General features: G+C 35.9%; 1 protein-coding gene across 1 annotated transcript in view; it reads right to left on the reverse strand.

The window, feature by feature from the left end:
- The window catches only part of LOC309402666 (sodium channel protein type 5 subunit alpha-like), a gene marked incomplete at both ends in the record, with an annotated part of 50,493 nt that overhangs the window by 13,898 nt on the left and 21,050 nt on the right, over window positions 1-15,545 (reverse strand). Inside the window, 8 exons of the mRNA XM_081996527.1 lie at window positions 1,434-1,672; window positions 4,804-4,958; window positions 6,059-6,170; window positions 10,236-10,688; window positions 11,495-11,848; window positions 13,079-13,231; window positions 13,359-13,597; window positions 15,264-15,366. Of these exons, the coding sequence (XP_081852653.1) occupies window positions 1,434-1,672; window positions 4,804-4,958; window positions 6,059-6,170; window positions 10,236-10,688; window positions 11,495-11,848; window positions 13,079-13,231; window positions 13,359-13,597; window positions 15,264-15,366 (1,808 nt within the window). The remainder of the gene's footprint in view (window positions 1-1,433; window positions 1,673-4,803; window positions 4,959-6,058; window positions 6,171-10,235; window positions 10,689-11,494; window positions 11,849-13,078; window positions 13,232-13,358; window positions 13,598-15,263; window positions 15,367-15,545) is intronic.

Genomic DNA, 15,545 nt, shown 5'->3' on the forward strand with positions numbered 1-15,545 from the left:
AAGGTGATGTGTCTTTGGAAACAGTACTTAGTCCCCAGGAAACAAATGACAGCTGTGTTCATTGAATTGAAACTGAGATTATTAAATGGTATACAAATGTATTTTATTTGTGTCAGTAGACAATGACAGGCTGAATGTTACAGTATCTGTGACCAGTAAATCAAATGAAAATATACATTCACAGTTACCGTAATATAATTTTACTTAATTGTTTCCTAATATTTTTTAAATAATGGAATTCTTTCATTCTAATTTGAAACGTTTTCTTTTTTTTTTTTCAAAAACACTTCATATAATTTGAGTTTTTGAGTGCTGGTATAACAACCAAATTGGTAACTATGGTAATTTCATACACTACAAAACCAGAAATGATTATTCAAATAATATATTCCCATTTTCTGCATAGTTATTCTCAGAAGTGTATACAGTAATTCCTTATCATAACTTAAGATGGTGATGTTTAAACAAAAAGTATTTTTAAAAAGATACCCGGTCTTCATTTTAAATTTTGATGAAACAAAATTAAGTGAAAACATTGGAAAATTGTTTCAATAATTAGGGGTGTTTTTCACTGTTCATGATTTGCCTCTTCTTTCCTGTTTGATTTTATTGTTTCATTGCCTAGCCATTGTTATTTTCATGCTTTTGTTCTGTTCTTGACAGCACTGCTATTAATATCACAGAACCGTAATTGCTAAAGCCATGCTACATATTCTTCGTAAATAGTCATATTATCAGACTTTTCTGTTGAAACTTCCTAGTACTTCACAACTTTCAATGCTAACTATTCAGAGGCTATCAAACAGCTACTTTGACATTATCAGATGTTGGATATTTAGATATCCTTATTTTAAAGTATTTAACTTCAGTATCTACCTGGTGTATTGTTAACAAGCAAAAATATTTCATTTTTATACGGCAATATTATATTATTTAACTTTGTCTGAATTCAGAATAAATATATATATATTGAACACCACACTTCCTCCATGTCACTATTGATGATTTCAACATATTTCTTTATAGCTGTATAAAGGATTGCTAGGATTTCTTTGTTGCAAAGCAAAACATACTTTCCTGTGTCTTTAACTATCTGGTAAATGATTTTTCAACTCCATTTAAGGAAGCAACTCTACTTTTTTTCTGTTTCTAAATGGAGCTGCCAGCAGCCTCACATTTTTCTATCACCTTTATTAATTTATTTTAGTTTTATTTCTGATCACTAATTGCACTCTCTCTCTACACTCGAAAAGGTTTTTATAATCAACACAGTCCTCAATGACAATGATACCTAGTAAAATTTTCTTAAGCAACTTCTGATTACTACTTACAATTTCCATTTAAATTTGTCCTAAAGTCTCTCTTAATTGCAATTTTTTTCAGCTTTTGAAAACTGTCTTTTACACTTGTGTTTATTCATAATCAGATTTTACATGTAGTTCTCTGTATAGAAAATATCAAAATTTAAAATGTAAGACAAGCTGAATATAATACTTACACATACAATGATGAAGTCAAGCCAACACCAGGCATTTGTGAAATAACTGTGCAAACCATAAGCTACCCATTTCAGAAGCATCTCCATAAAAAAGATGTAGGTAAATATTTTATCAGCATACTCTAGGAGCATTTTCACTTTTTTTCTCTTCTGCAGGTGAATATCTTCAAATGCCTGGAATATCAGAATTTAGTTTTAAAACAGTTCAGTAGCTTTATGGAAAATTATTTTAAAATTGCACAAGAATATACAGTTTGGCTTGTTATAACCATTTCATATAAATTATGGGCAACCACCACTTAGTTTTATACTTAGAAGTAAAAACCTGAATTGTAAAATAAGTACAATCGCATTTTCAGGTTGGTTGAAAAACCACATACTTTCAGTTGTTTATGCTCAACACTTCTTCAGAAAAATATCTGATGAGGGTCAACTGTGGCTACCAAAAATCTTGGCTTCCCAAGTTAGTGGATAATTTTGAAGGTGTTAGTCTAAAATTCTTCATAATAAAGCTTGAATTAAACACATTAACCGCTGTCTTTCAGACCTAGAACTTCCAAAGGAGTAATCTTTAGTCAGTCTGCAGAGTTGTAAGACAGATATGAAAATACAGGACAAATACCTTATGTGGAACTGTTCATTCCTGGAGTTTCACATTTTTGCACCTAAACCTTGACATTACTTCGATGTCAGCAAGGGTTTAGGAAATGTTTTATTGATTGCTATAGTTTATGTCATTGTTAGCTTGTCTTTAAAATAAATTAGCAACGCAGCAAATATATTAAGTTTTTGATACTGCCAATCTATTCCCAATTCCTTTTAACACCTTGCATTATTTCCTCACCAATACCTTGACAGATATGGTAATATCTGGCAATATCTTTATTCTTCCTTTCATCCATCTCTCTCCTACCTTATAGCTCCATCTCCACTTAATTTCTCTTTTTCTGCCAACATTTCTAATGATCTATCCATTTTCACCACCACTATTTCCCCCTTACAAATCCATGTCTGTCATTACCTTTACTTAAAATTTTTGCTACTTATATAGATATATCAGAAGCCACCATATACCACACCCTTTCCAAAACCCTACGATTCCTAGATACAAATTACTCAATCTCCTCGTCTCCTTCTCTTTCACACTCTGTCTCAAGAGCTCAGTCTGTCTCTAGAGCACATCAGGGCATTTAACAACTTCCCTTTCTCTTATCCTCATTCAAACCTGTGTCCCCTTCTCTGACATGCTAACTTTCTGTCTGATTTCTTGCCATGAGATAAGTAAAAAAGTTGAAATGAGAAGTTTAAGAGTCTGTCCTCTCAAGAAGAATACACCATCTCACATTCTTGGGATGCTGGAACACAACATCTTCATTTTATAGAAGAGCAAATGAAGCACAGAGATATCAACTCATTTGCCCAAAGTCACATGGCTGTACTTTGTGACAAAGGTCAGGAACTGAACAGAGGGTGTCAAAACTTTAACCCATACCCAGTTTCAATCTAGATCAGCTCTTCACTTAACAGCTCCTTACCTGACTGTGAAATCTCATATTTTGCTATTATTTTTTAATAAGTTCATTAACAGTCAACACTTTCTAAAGAAATAGCAGGCTGTGTTACATGGGAGATTGACCCAGATGGCCCACAGACCTTTGGTTCAGGGGAGTATGGTAGCAAAGACACTTCAATGGTTTTGCAAGGATTAGCTCAGCTACAGTGGGCTTTAACAGTTACAAGTTACCACCAGTCACATTAAACCATTAAATGATTCTTACAGAAACACCTGTGTGCGTCTGCTATGTGTCTCCAGTGCTCGGGAGAAGATGTTTATTTAGGTATCATAGCAGACCTGATTTGCTCCCCTGTGTTTATGACATGCTAAAGCCAATCTAAAAGGCCACAGGTAAGGGAGAGCAGGATTATAACCAAGATCAAGATGATCTTGTGATCATCTTTAGATCAAGTGAGACCTGAAACAATAAACTCATGTAAAAATCATTGCTGTGTTTCTATTTCACATTCCCACTGAAAAAACACAGGGCAGAGATGCTCCTATTTATAGTTACCAACAATCTGGTAAAACTTATGCACTCCTGCTCTGCAGTGTACCTTGATTTCCATCTACTAGTCAAATCAGTCATTAGGAGTGATGCTTTTTCAAACTTCCAACTACTAACTCTTCCTTTGCTCTGAGCACTGAGCACTCATCACATACTTTTCTACGCATTCGTTCTATGATCACCACCTCATTTAATTTACTTTCAGGCCATAGACATGCCTGATGGTATGGTAACCCTTCATCGTAGCTGGTTCAGGAAATTTTGTATCAGCAAACAAACAAACAGAAAGAATGGACAAGTCCCTTTTTGCAAGAGGACAACAGTATCTTAGAAATGTGGCAGTTCTCAACACCACAATACATCTTTGACAAAAAGAAATTGTTATTTTTATTTTGCATCTGGATACCAACTAGTTTTGTGTTCAACTTAGCCAGATCCTACAGTACATTAAATAATAACTCAGTCTCCTTCCTTATTTCAGTTTGGTTCCACTTGAGTACAGAGAAGCCTTCATGGGAATCCCTTGGAGAATTTGCCACAGAAATTTTAAAGCAGACAGTTCATATCTATGGTTCAGTGGACAACCAAAACTTGATGCACACAGAACAGATTTTATCTGGAAAATTCTGACATCTACCAAATAGATCACTTTCACACATGGTTGGTTATGTTCCTTCTGCACTATATAATGTTTTGTTTAATAAATTACTTGCAGTAATATGGGAATATGTTTTCACAGTGAATATGCTTTCAATCAAATAAAACTTCCCTTATTATTCAGTAGAAATGGATATATTCAGAGTAGCAATGAACCATTAAGTCACTTACCAGTTTACAGCCATTTTCACTTTCAGATTCTGATCATCTTAATGTTTGGATGATTTTAAATCTAAATTTTTACTGAGCAGTTAGTCTGCTTTACAAATTTTGAAGTACTTTTATTTTTTTAAGCTTTCTTAAGTAATTTCAGACCCTGGTTTGGACTCCTAATTAGGCACACAAGTGCGTGAAGAACTATGTTCCATGAAGAACTATGAAGAAGACTATGTTTCCTTATATTTAAATATCTTATCCAAGTCAGGGAGAGCCTTATAACTTCTAAGGGATACATTTATTATACTCTTGTCTCTCCCTGGGAAAAGGAATGTGAAAGTAGAAGAAATAAATTAAATATAATAATACAATTATTTTCCTTTACTGACAACCATCAATACAAAATCTGAGAAATTAAATTCAACTTACCAGTGCTGCACTGCTCAATATTATCATAAAAATTATAAAATTTTCAAACCAGCTATGTTTAACAATTCTGTAGCAGGTTTTTCTAAATTTCCACCAAGTTCTGCCTGGAAACTTAGTGATATCCACTTCACAACATGGGAAACATTCAACACAACCTGAAAAGAGAAAGAACAACATATTGGTTCCATGGAAAATGTGGAGACATGAAATCTAAAAAGTGTAAGACATCTTAAAATAAGCTTCTACAGACTAATCAAAGAATGTGCTGTTTTATCTATGGGGTGATGCTGTGGCTGAAACTATCTAAATCTAAAGAAAAGACAAAATTCATAGGCCAAAATTATCTCTTTTAATAGAGCAACTCATACATGGAAAAAGCAGAAAAGCTTTTATGCCCGCAAGCCCTTCCACAGAATGTCTTGTGGACACAGAAAAGCCATTACATCTGTAAAAAATCTTTCTTATTTTATTTTCTGCTTTTATTCTTTTGTTTTTTAAAAGAGACATTACCTTACTAGTGGTTTAGTGAATTATTATTTTTACTGATTATTTCACTTGATTGCACTACAGAGATGTTACAGGTAGATTTTCTGATCACTGTTTTGCACCAGAAACACACTTCTTTATTAATCTGTAAAGGCAGTAGGATTGAACCACGAGAGCCAAACGGAGTCTAAGGTGCTGTTCAGGCAATCAAAGGTAGATGTCCATATGGGGATGAGCTGTACAGTCCTCTGAATTCCATTAGTTGTATTAACCAGATACTCATCCACATTACCGGGAGCTCAGACAAATTCAGTTGAAGTGTCATTTAAGATAGCAGGTACATATCCTAACTGATCTCCAGCTGCCCCTTCAGAAGTGCTTTGGGTGCCTTTGCTCATATACAGGTACCTACTGTCTGGTGCCTCAGTATAAGACTGAATCACACTCCAAAGTTGGCATTTTGCTACCGAAACACAGGTGTTTAGAACAATTTTAGGCCTCTTTGGATATTCTACAACTTCTGCGACAGTTCTGTCAGCTTCATGCTCTTGCATACCCTCAGGCATCTCATATGGTACTAAATGCCTGTGTTCAGGCATCCCAATCCTGCTTCAGTTCTGTGCTGGCTTCAGGTATATTTATTTTGAGTTTTTATGTTTATAAATGAGTGTCTCAGGCAAACAGTTTCTGCCAAGTTGTTAATGTTCCAAACTGATATATTTGAATACTGGTTCATTTGGAGTCACCACAATACATAGAAGATCCTTACTTTCTGCAAAACAGTCCTTAGGTAGGTGTGATTTTTTAGGCTGGCAAAACATCTCCAAAAGAATTACTGGATCCACAGTGCTGGCTTCAGAATAGCTACCAGCATCACATTTCTGCACAGGACAAGGGCAAAGAAGAGAATTTATTTGCTTTTCATTAATAAGGTTACCAGGTTTAAAATAAATGAAACTTTTCACACTCCCCCAAAATTTAAATTATTTAATGTTGTTGAACTACCAAAATAAAATTACAAATAGGACAGAAAAAGCTAATCTCTACTCTCTGTTTCCATGGCTTTAATTTAATAACTTGGTTTCTTCTAGTCATCTACACATTGGACTTGCAGGAAGGAAAATGTTTAGAAGAGATTATATTATACTACTACTAACTTTACTTTGAAGAAAACTCTGACTTCTTCATGCCAATCCAGTTCTCTTTTCATTTTCAGAGATACAAACCATGTCTCTAAAGGCTTGAAGATGGGAAGGCCTAGTAGGAAAGAAATGCACATATGGTCTACGCACCTCAAAGAATTGTAGTTATTGGTAGGTAACCTACACACCTCTAAAACTAAATATAATAAGGAAAACAAGTATAAAGAAAAAGGAATAAAGCAATCTATCAGTCATAAAGTGTAAGTGCCCTGTATGACATGGAAAGGGAAGGCATGAGGGTAGAGACAAGAATGAGAAGCCAGAAGAAGAGAGAACTGCCTCTGTTGACAGCCATGCTATATTAACTTAAGGTCCTAGGGAATCTTCAACATAGACAAAATGCAATTATTTAAATTCACAGCCATTTTAATATTTTAATATTATTTTTTAATATAAACACAATCAAATAACATATAACAAACAAAACTTATGGCAACTTTATCTAAAACCAAAAAACACTGAAGTGGTTTGACATTTGGAGGTAGTAGTCCAGGAAGCTGCTGAACTTCGGTTTAATTTTCTGGCTCACTGGATGCAAGCCATGATTCTTCATCTTTTTTGATGTGGAACTGTACTGTATCAGAATAAGCTAAGTTTCTAGACCAGAAAAAGTATAGTTGTTTTGGGAACCATTTCTAGAGAACAAATTTTTGCATCCCAGAATAAGAGCAAACAGAATTATTTATATAAATGAATAGTATGTACCAGATATGTTTAAAGTAATTGTGTTTCTTGATTAATTTCTGTTTACTTATTTTGTACAAAATAATATATGAAATTACACTGTTAGCCATGTCTGTTTATGAGAGACAAACTCCCATGCTTTAAACTATTATTACCTCTAGAGAGATGTATCATCTTCACAGGGATTATACTTGCTACTCTTTGGAAAATCCCTTGTCCTGTCATTGCTGAATGAGAGAACCGCTGTGACACTTTTCACCTCTAGCATATTCACAAGATGATAAAGTTAAAATTACCTCTTTTTGCTCTTTCTTTTGGTGTGTTCCTGAAAAATCACTTAGAGTTTCGGAAGTCCCAGAAATCTGACTGAAGCCACTTGAACTCCGGCACTGTTCTCTATGTCTTAATCTGTCTCCCTGCAATGAAATAATGCAAAACAGTTGATTTTCCACACTTTTCCTGACATCTACCAAATTTAGTATGTTTGTCTTTTTACAGATAATTAAATGATATCCCTAAAAGGCATGTAAAAGAATGGTTTCTTCCTTGATTTCAAGTACTGTGGTCCTGTGGTTATACTGTGGGAACATACCATTCCCCAAGATCTACATTTATCCCTCTGATGGATTCCTGCATTCAGTTCACTAAGTTCTGATAAACCTGCTCAGTAGTAACCTTTGCAGCTGGACCTCAACAGTCTCATGTTTCTAGTTACAGGCAGAAGAGCTAAGTGATCCCTATTGTCTCTCAGTCCCTTTGCCACTACAAATTCCAGGCAATACCAGATTTCTGTCATCAAACGCTTACGGACAACATTTTTCAAATAGCCCCTGATGATTCTAAGGTGATCAGCAATTTCTGTTTCTTTGAGAACTTGTACAAGATATCCCACTGACAATGCCTCCTCTTATAACCAAAAACACAGAAAACAGATCCCACGACTCCACCTAGACACTGTTCATATGATAATCATTCAAAAATAGTATCTGCTTTTGACATTTCTGCCATGGTATAACACTAGGCAACTGCACTTTGATCCCAAATACGTGTTCTGATAGCTTTAAAATATGGTGATATCACAATCATAATACAACTGACACTCATAAAATACAACCTTTAACAAGCTAATCTAGGTCCAGTATGGTCATCAAAGCCTGGTGTTCCACCTGAGCTTGCTGCTCACACATTTGAAAGTGTTTTTTACATGAGCTAAACCCCATATTGCCAAACGTTTACACCATCACTTTTACCTATGAAGAAAAAAAGCACAGTTGCAACATCTTAGAAAAGCTCGTTCCTACTTGAATGTGGTAGAGCTGGAGAAATAAGAAGAAATTAATAAAAAGACTTAAATGAAAATCATAAGCTACTTTCTGTTAGAGGCTTGCTACTTTGCTTTATGTGAAGAACCTGCAAAACAGCCCATTCTGTTGTGTAAGTCAGCTTCTGTTGGTACTTCCTTTAGTACAGGTCTGAGAAGTGTTAATATTTTTTTTGTTCACCTACTGACAAAAGTTTGCAAGGAAGGTGCATTGGAGTCTGCTGCTTCTTATAACTACTGCATGTGAATAACACAGGCTTCTAAAAGAAATCAACATGTGCTCCTTTGTGGGCTGAGCTGAAACTACTACTGGACATTTGATACATAGCTGCAGTACCGTCAATGGGCTAAAAGGTATCACCTTTACCTTCTATAGGCAAAAATATTTGTACGGCAAGAAAGAATCTCAGAGGATGACCCAATGATTCTGAACTAAAATGCATTAATGCACATCGCTCATCATACTCAAACCAGCATTCATATCCTTTCTAAGCAGCCACATCACATATAATAAAACTAATGATGCTGTCACAAACAGAATTTAATTAAGACACATCACCCTCCTCAAAGGAAAGTAATTGGGTAAATTCCATTTTATTGAAAGCATAACACATCATTAGAGAGAAGAAAAGAAAACAAAAATAAGGGGAAAAAAAGAAACAAAATGGGAGAAAACATCAAGTGCAATAGTGGGCAACATACAAGTAATACGGACATGCAGCAAGGGACACTATTGAATGCAGTGGGGACACGAAGGGTTTAATTCAGTTGCTTGCCCTAAACTGCTTAGTGTCTTTTAAGATACCTAAGGGTACCTAAGACATACACATGGCATAGTTAAATACAGCACAGGATTTACAGGAACTGACAAATACCTTTTTGGAGGTGCATTTAGAAGCCATATGAGATAATCTGGCACCTCAGATGGCACTTGACATCTATGAGGTGAGTAGCATGTGGAATCTTGAGATTCAGATATCTAAATGGAGTAATCTAATTGTGGCTAATACCTAGTGTCAGCTGAGGAGTTTCCACATACCCCTGGCTTCCAGATGCCAAAAAGAGTTCCTTTAGCTCCTGTGACTTATTTGTCAGTCCCATGTGGATGTGACAGACACCTGAAGTATCTCAAATATTCCTAAATGCCCACGTACAGGCAAATGAATTGCACCGTTATTGACTATTATGGCAGTATAAATGCCTCACATGCAGACAAACTTGCGCTTAATCCTACCCAACACAACAAAATCAAGAGATATAAAAGGGAGTCCAAACTATCATAGAGGCAAATAGGTGATTAAAAAAATTAAGAAATTATTTTTTTAATATTAAGCTTTTATTTGCATTCCCTACGGATTCCACGTAACTGAGAAGCAACATATAAGCAACACAAGAGGCCTGCCTTCCAAAAATTCCAGGTGCCATCTGTAAGGCAAAGGAGACAAAAAGAATGTCTGTCTTTATGAAACAGCATTTAGCAACTGACAGCAATAAACGGAAGAAAAACAGATAGAAGCAGAATTACAGCTATCAATGAGAAGAATGGTGAAAAAGTGGATATTCAAGATCTTATTGAGTAACTAAGACTATTTAGTAGCGCTTGCATTTTGAAGCTACTAGAAGAACAAAGAAAGTAAAATGGCAGAAATGACAGAAGGCATAACATTTACTGTTGAGTCTTCAAGATTACATTTACAAATTCAAGTTAAAATAATTTTTCAAATATTAATATACCTTACCTGTTTACTGTATTGTGTTTCTGTGCATACGCTGTGACTATCATCAGCTTCATCGGTGTAAGTCTCTGCTACTGCAATGGGAACACAGGTACTACGACTGGTTAAAAATTCTTCATATTTCCTTGTTGTTGAGGAACTCTCTTCAGTGTTATAATACCCAATGTCAAAGCAATTGTTCTCTATATTCTTTCTGACATCTGTCATGGCATAGTTATTCTCCTCTATGTCTGTGGCAGAAATTTTCACTAAAGTGTTCTTCTTGGCTGTTGTTTTGAAGTTTCGTTTCATTCTTTTGCCACAACGATCCAAAATTCTGTCTTTCACAGACTGCAGGCCCTTGTGAATCCGTGCAATGGCAATCTGACATTTAGTCATTTGTCCTGTTTCCTCTTGTCCCATTGAGGAGTCAGTACTGAACGAACTCAGTAGCAAGGCAATGAATAGGTTGAGGACCTTAAAATAGTTAAAGCAAGTTGGAGACACTACTGCTAACAAAAAAGACATTTCAGAAAACCCTCCTAAGATTAAAAAAAATCTCAATTTTGCTTTCAGCAATGACTGCAGTGAAATTATTTACTATTACACTGGAATATTAATATAGTATGATATGGCTCCTTCTGGAAGGAAAGGCAGGAGAAAAAGGAAGTAAGTCAGGGTTTGGGTATATCAAATATATTTTCACATGCTCTGATGTTCATAATGTACAAGGAGATAGATATGTTCAAAAACAGCAGGCAAAAATTTTAATAACATCACCATCAAAAAGGATCTGGTAAAGACCAACAAACCAAACAGATGAAAAAGATTTCATCTTCCAATATATATACATGAGATCTAGTATATGTCACACAGACCAGAAAGTCTGGGTACTGTAAACTTTTGATAATATAAGGGTAAGTTGGTAAGCATTAAAAGCACTGAACAATTTGGCTCTGTGAATCTATCAACACAAAAGATTAAGAAAACAGACATCAAATTATCAAAAGCACTGCACTTCTATACTCTGGGTAGAAGGAATAATTTTGTGTATTTTGCTTAGCAGCTACTTCTTGTGTGAGAAAGAGGAACACAGGGGAAAAGGAAAAAAAAGACAGAAGAAATTTTTTTATATTTATATATATAAACACATACATTAAGTAACATCTAGAAAAGAGAACAGTGTGAATACTCTTCAAATGATAAATTTTGCCTCAGAAAAAAAAATATGCCAATGTAATGGGATGCATTCAGTAGGGACTGAAAAATAGCTTGAAACTCACCACCAGGTTTCCTATCACCAGGACTAGCAAGAAAATGGGAAGACATCGCCCTTTTCCAGCCACTTCCATACATTCCCACATGGTTTCAATCCATTCTCCACATAATATTCGGAATATAATCAGGAATGAATGACAAAAATCCTTCATATGCCAGCGTAAATTCCTATCAGTGTTTATTTTACAGTAATTATCCTCATAATGATGGCCCAAAACCTGCTTTCCTACTACAGCAAAAATAAATACAGTGATAATCAAAACCAGAGTGAGGTTACCCAGAGCACCAACTGAATTTAGAATTATTTTCAAAAGAGTATTTAAGGCTGGCCAGGACTTTGCCAATTTGAAGATCCTGAGCTGTAAGTAAAACACAAGAAAACAATGTGAGTAGCAAACACTGCATAGGTAGCACAGCACACATAAAACCCAAACCCTGCATTTAGCATGCTGTCTTTACTTCAGTAATACCATCATAAATTTTTCCCCAAAGAAAGGGTTTTAATTGTTCAAATCCAAAAGTGCTGTGCTTAAGCTCAGATGGTTAATGTTAGCGAGAACAGAGAACTGCCAAAGCAAGCTTTCAAATTGTTTGTGCTAAGTTAGATATCAGCATGTGTAAGTCTATTAGTATTCATAGTAATAACAATAATAGTACTACTAATAATCAAGTAGCTTACAGGTACTTGGACAAGGCTTATGAAATGACTGCATTTTGGACTAAATCAAATGTAATCAGACAAAAATTGAAAAAAATGTTTTTCTACCTCTTGCCCAACAGACTTAAAATAGGATCTGAAAAGCCAGATGGTATATATTCTATGCACCCTCATGAATAAAGAGGACATTTTTAGTCAAATTAGCATTCAGAGCTGTTAAAATCCCTGTCATGATACACAAGATGAAGCAGAATTCAACTGAATTTCTATGTGCGATGACTCTGAAAAGCTACAAAGAATGTTAGAAATAATTAGTAAATTTAGTATTCTAAATACACAGTAAGGATGTAAGCAAAAAAGTAACATTACACATAGACATCTCAGAGCTACTCCTCCTTTTCCCTAAAATGGAGGAAAGCCTTGAGGAGACCTCAAGGCCAAGTCTAAGCCTTGAGGAAAGATAAATTATTTTACAAATCTCAAGTCAAAACGAAAAGCTATGAAGGAACCTCTGCTACCCTTAAGCTCATGAAAACACTCAGATAATCTCTTTTCCTAATTGAAGATCTGAAATGTAGTTGAGCAGTGCCACTGTACAGACCTAACAGGGAACCAGTGAACTCTCTGCTAGGTCAAATCTCCAAGAGGCCTCACTGTGCCAGAGGATTTGTAGTATCCAATATACACAGTATCATAATCATCTTGAATGTATTCTTTAATATTCATTTAATAGTCACTCTAGTTAAACATTCATGTTGGCTTACTATGTACTAACAAAGAAAATTGATTTAACAGATTCATCAGTAAAACAATTTTATTTTATACTTTATAAAAATACTTTATAATAATACTTTATAAAAGCATTTTACTCTAATCTTTTACAAATCTATACAACACATGTACTTTTAAAAAAGAATAAAGAAATAGTTACCAGCCTGAAAAATGACAGATTGTCTTTAACGTTTATTAGGCCAATCATAACAACTATGCTATCAAAAATATTCCATTTTTGCTGAAAATAGTTATAAGGATCTAGAGCGATGATTTTCAAGATCATTTCTGCTGTAAAAATCCGGGTGAAAACCTGGAAAGAGGAAAAAGAAATTCAGCAAAAAGCCACTGAAAAAGCATGCACCTTATGGGACTGTCCCAGTATAAAAGTGTTATATGTTATATAGTATGTTAGTCACTCTAACATAGACCTAACTTACCTTGTCACTTATAAAAATCATTTTTTGGCAATTTTGTGGCATGTCAGGGTGCTCCAGAGCCATGAATAAGGTATTCACGATAATGCAAACCATGATTAAGAGATCAACAAATGGATCCAAAATTACCAATTTCACCTTCTCTTTGACTACTCTCCAGAATGGACAACAATTCCAAATTAGATATTTTTGAGCAAAACGTTTCCACAATGAAGGGCATTTCAGTTTTGATTCTTGCAGTTCTAAATGACAAAGAGGGAAAGTGACACATGTGGAATTTTGTACTATGAAGGAAAAGACAATCAGTCATAGAAAAGGTTAAAAAGAAAAATCAATCTCATGTGAGCAGAATGCCATAATTGAAAAAAATTCTTTCAGTCATTCTACACAAACTGATCACAACTTATTTAAAGGTCTCCATCAACAAATCTCATAATTATAGAAACAGGTGATATGACCCACCTCTTCATATGTTTATTATACTATTGAAGGATCTGCTTTAAGGAGAAGTAACTCTCTCTGGGAAAACTGACAACTTGCTTTGAGAGTTGCATCTGCACAGTCACAGATGCAGCATGGTCTGAAAAAAGCCCAGGATAAATTGAAGAAGGGTGTCCTGCATATCTTGGTGTTCATAGTTGAGGGTAGGGTTATAAGGTAAGTCAAGCTGGAAGGGACCACAGAGGATCTCTACTGCAACTCCCTTCTCAAAGCAGGGTCAGCCATGAGGTCAGACTGCATAACCTGTTCCTCTGTCTGACTGTCCTCATGGTGAAAGCTTCTCCTTACACACGGTCTGAAGCTCTCTTATTTCAATTTATGCCTGTTGTTTCGTCTTTCCACTGTGCACCACTGTGAAGAGCGTGGCTCCATCTTCTTGATAATGTCTGGAAGGCTGGTATTAACTTCCCCTCAAAACTTCTCCAGGCTGAACCAGCCCAGCACTGGGCCAGTGCTCCAGCCCCCAACTTGGTGACCCTCTACTGAATTCTACAAGCAATATTGCTTGTACTGGGGGTGATGGAGGGCAAAGTGGGCATAGTATGTCATCTAGCAAGTGCTTAATAAAGGGTGATAATCACTCTTCTCCTGGCTATGCTCCTTTTAATATAGTCCAGGGTAGTGTTCGCCATTGCAGCTGCAAGGGCATGCTGCTGGCTCACGCTCAGCTCACTGCCCACAAGGGCCCACAGCGCCTTTCCTGCAGAGCTGCTTCCCAGCCAGCCAGCTCCCAGCCTGCATGTTGAAGACACGCAGAAGTTCACATTTGTTCTGACTGAATTTCATAAGGTTCCTGTTGGCTCCTTCCTCCAGCCTGTCTAAGTCCCTCTAGAAGGCAGACCTTACCTCCAGCGTATCAAGTGGTTTCCCCCCAGTTTGGTGTCACCTGCAAAATTCAAGAGCAAGCCCTCTGTTGCCTCCTTCAGGTCAAGACAAGACGTGTCCTAGGATACACTCCTGTTGTACTGTTACCTGCCTCCAGGTAGAATAAGACCTGTTCACCAGCCATTCGAAACCCAAACATCCAACCATTTTTTTGTCCAGCTGGCTATCCACCCATGCAGGCCCTAACACCCTAACTTGGATGAAAAAATACTGTGGGAGACAGTGTTGAAAGCCTTGCTAAAGTGAAAGTAAATGAAAACGTTGCTCTCCCCTCATCCACAAACCCCAGTGATTTTATTATACAGGGCAATCAAGTTGGTCAGGCATGATTTACTCTTGGTAATTGCAAGTTACAGTTACAGTTAGTGAGATATGAGAATATTCGTTTTACTGAAATTTACATTTGATTGCAGTATAATTTCCCCTAGTGATTTTTAAAATAATGCTGACTGTTTGTGACATTTTGATCTCTTAGGTCAAGTTACACAATCACCATAGGAAAAACGCTACAGAATGACTTACGCAAATTCTCTGTAATAACTGTGGCTGCACTCATTAACCTCTGTCTTCGAAAAGGATCATTAATAGACTCCACTGACAATTCATAGGACAGCAGTATCTGCCTCTTTGGTTAAAAAGACAACAGAAGACAATATAACAAGGGAATATGAATAAATGACAATATAAAATTTATGTCCAGCGTAAGATAAATATGCCTTTTTAAATACACATTGTAATGAAGCCTTACCCTGCTGAAAGAATGCAAAACAAAACAAAACAACAATATTATGTGTTTGTCTTTGA

The sequence above is a fragment of the Phaethon aethereus genome, assembly GCF_964289735.1.
Source record: "Phaethon aethereus genome assembly, chromosome: 2".
Lineage (NCBI taxonomy): Eukaryota > Metazoa > Chordata > Aves > Phaethontiformes > Phaethontidae > Phaethon > Phaethon aethereus.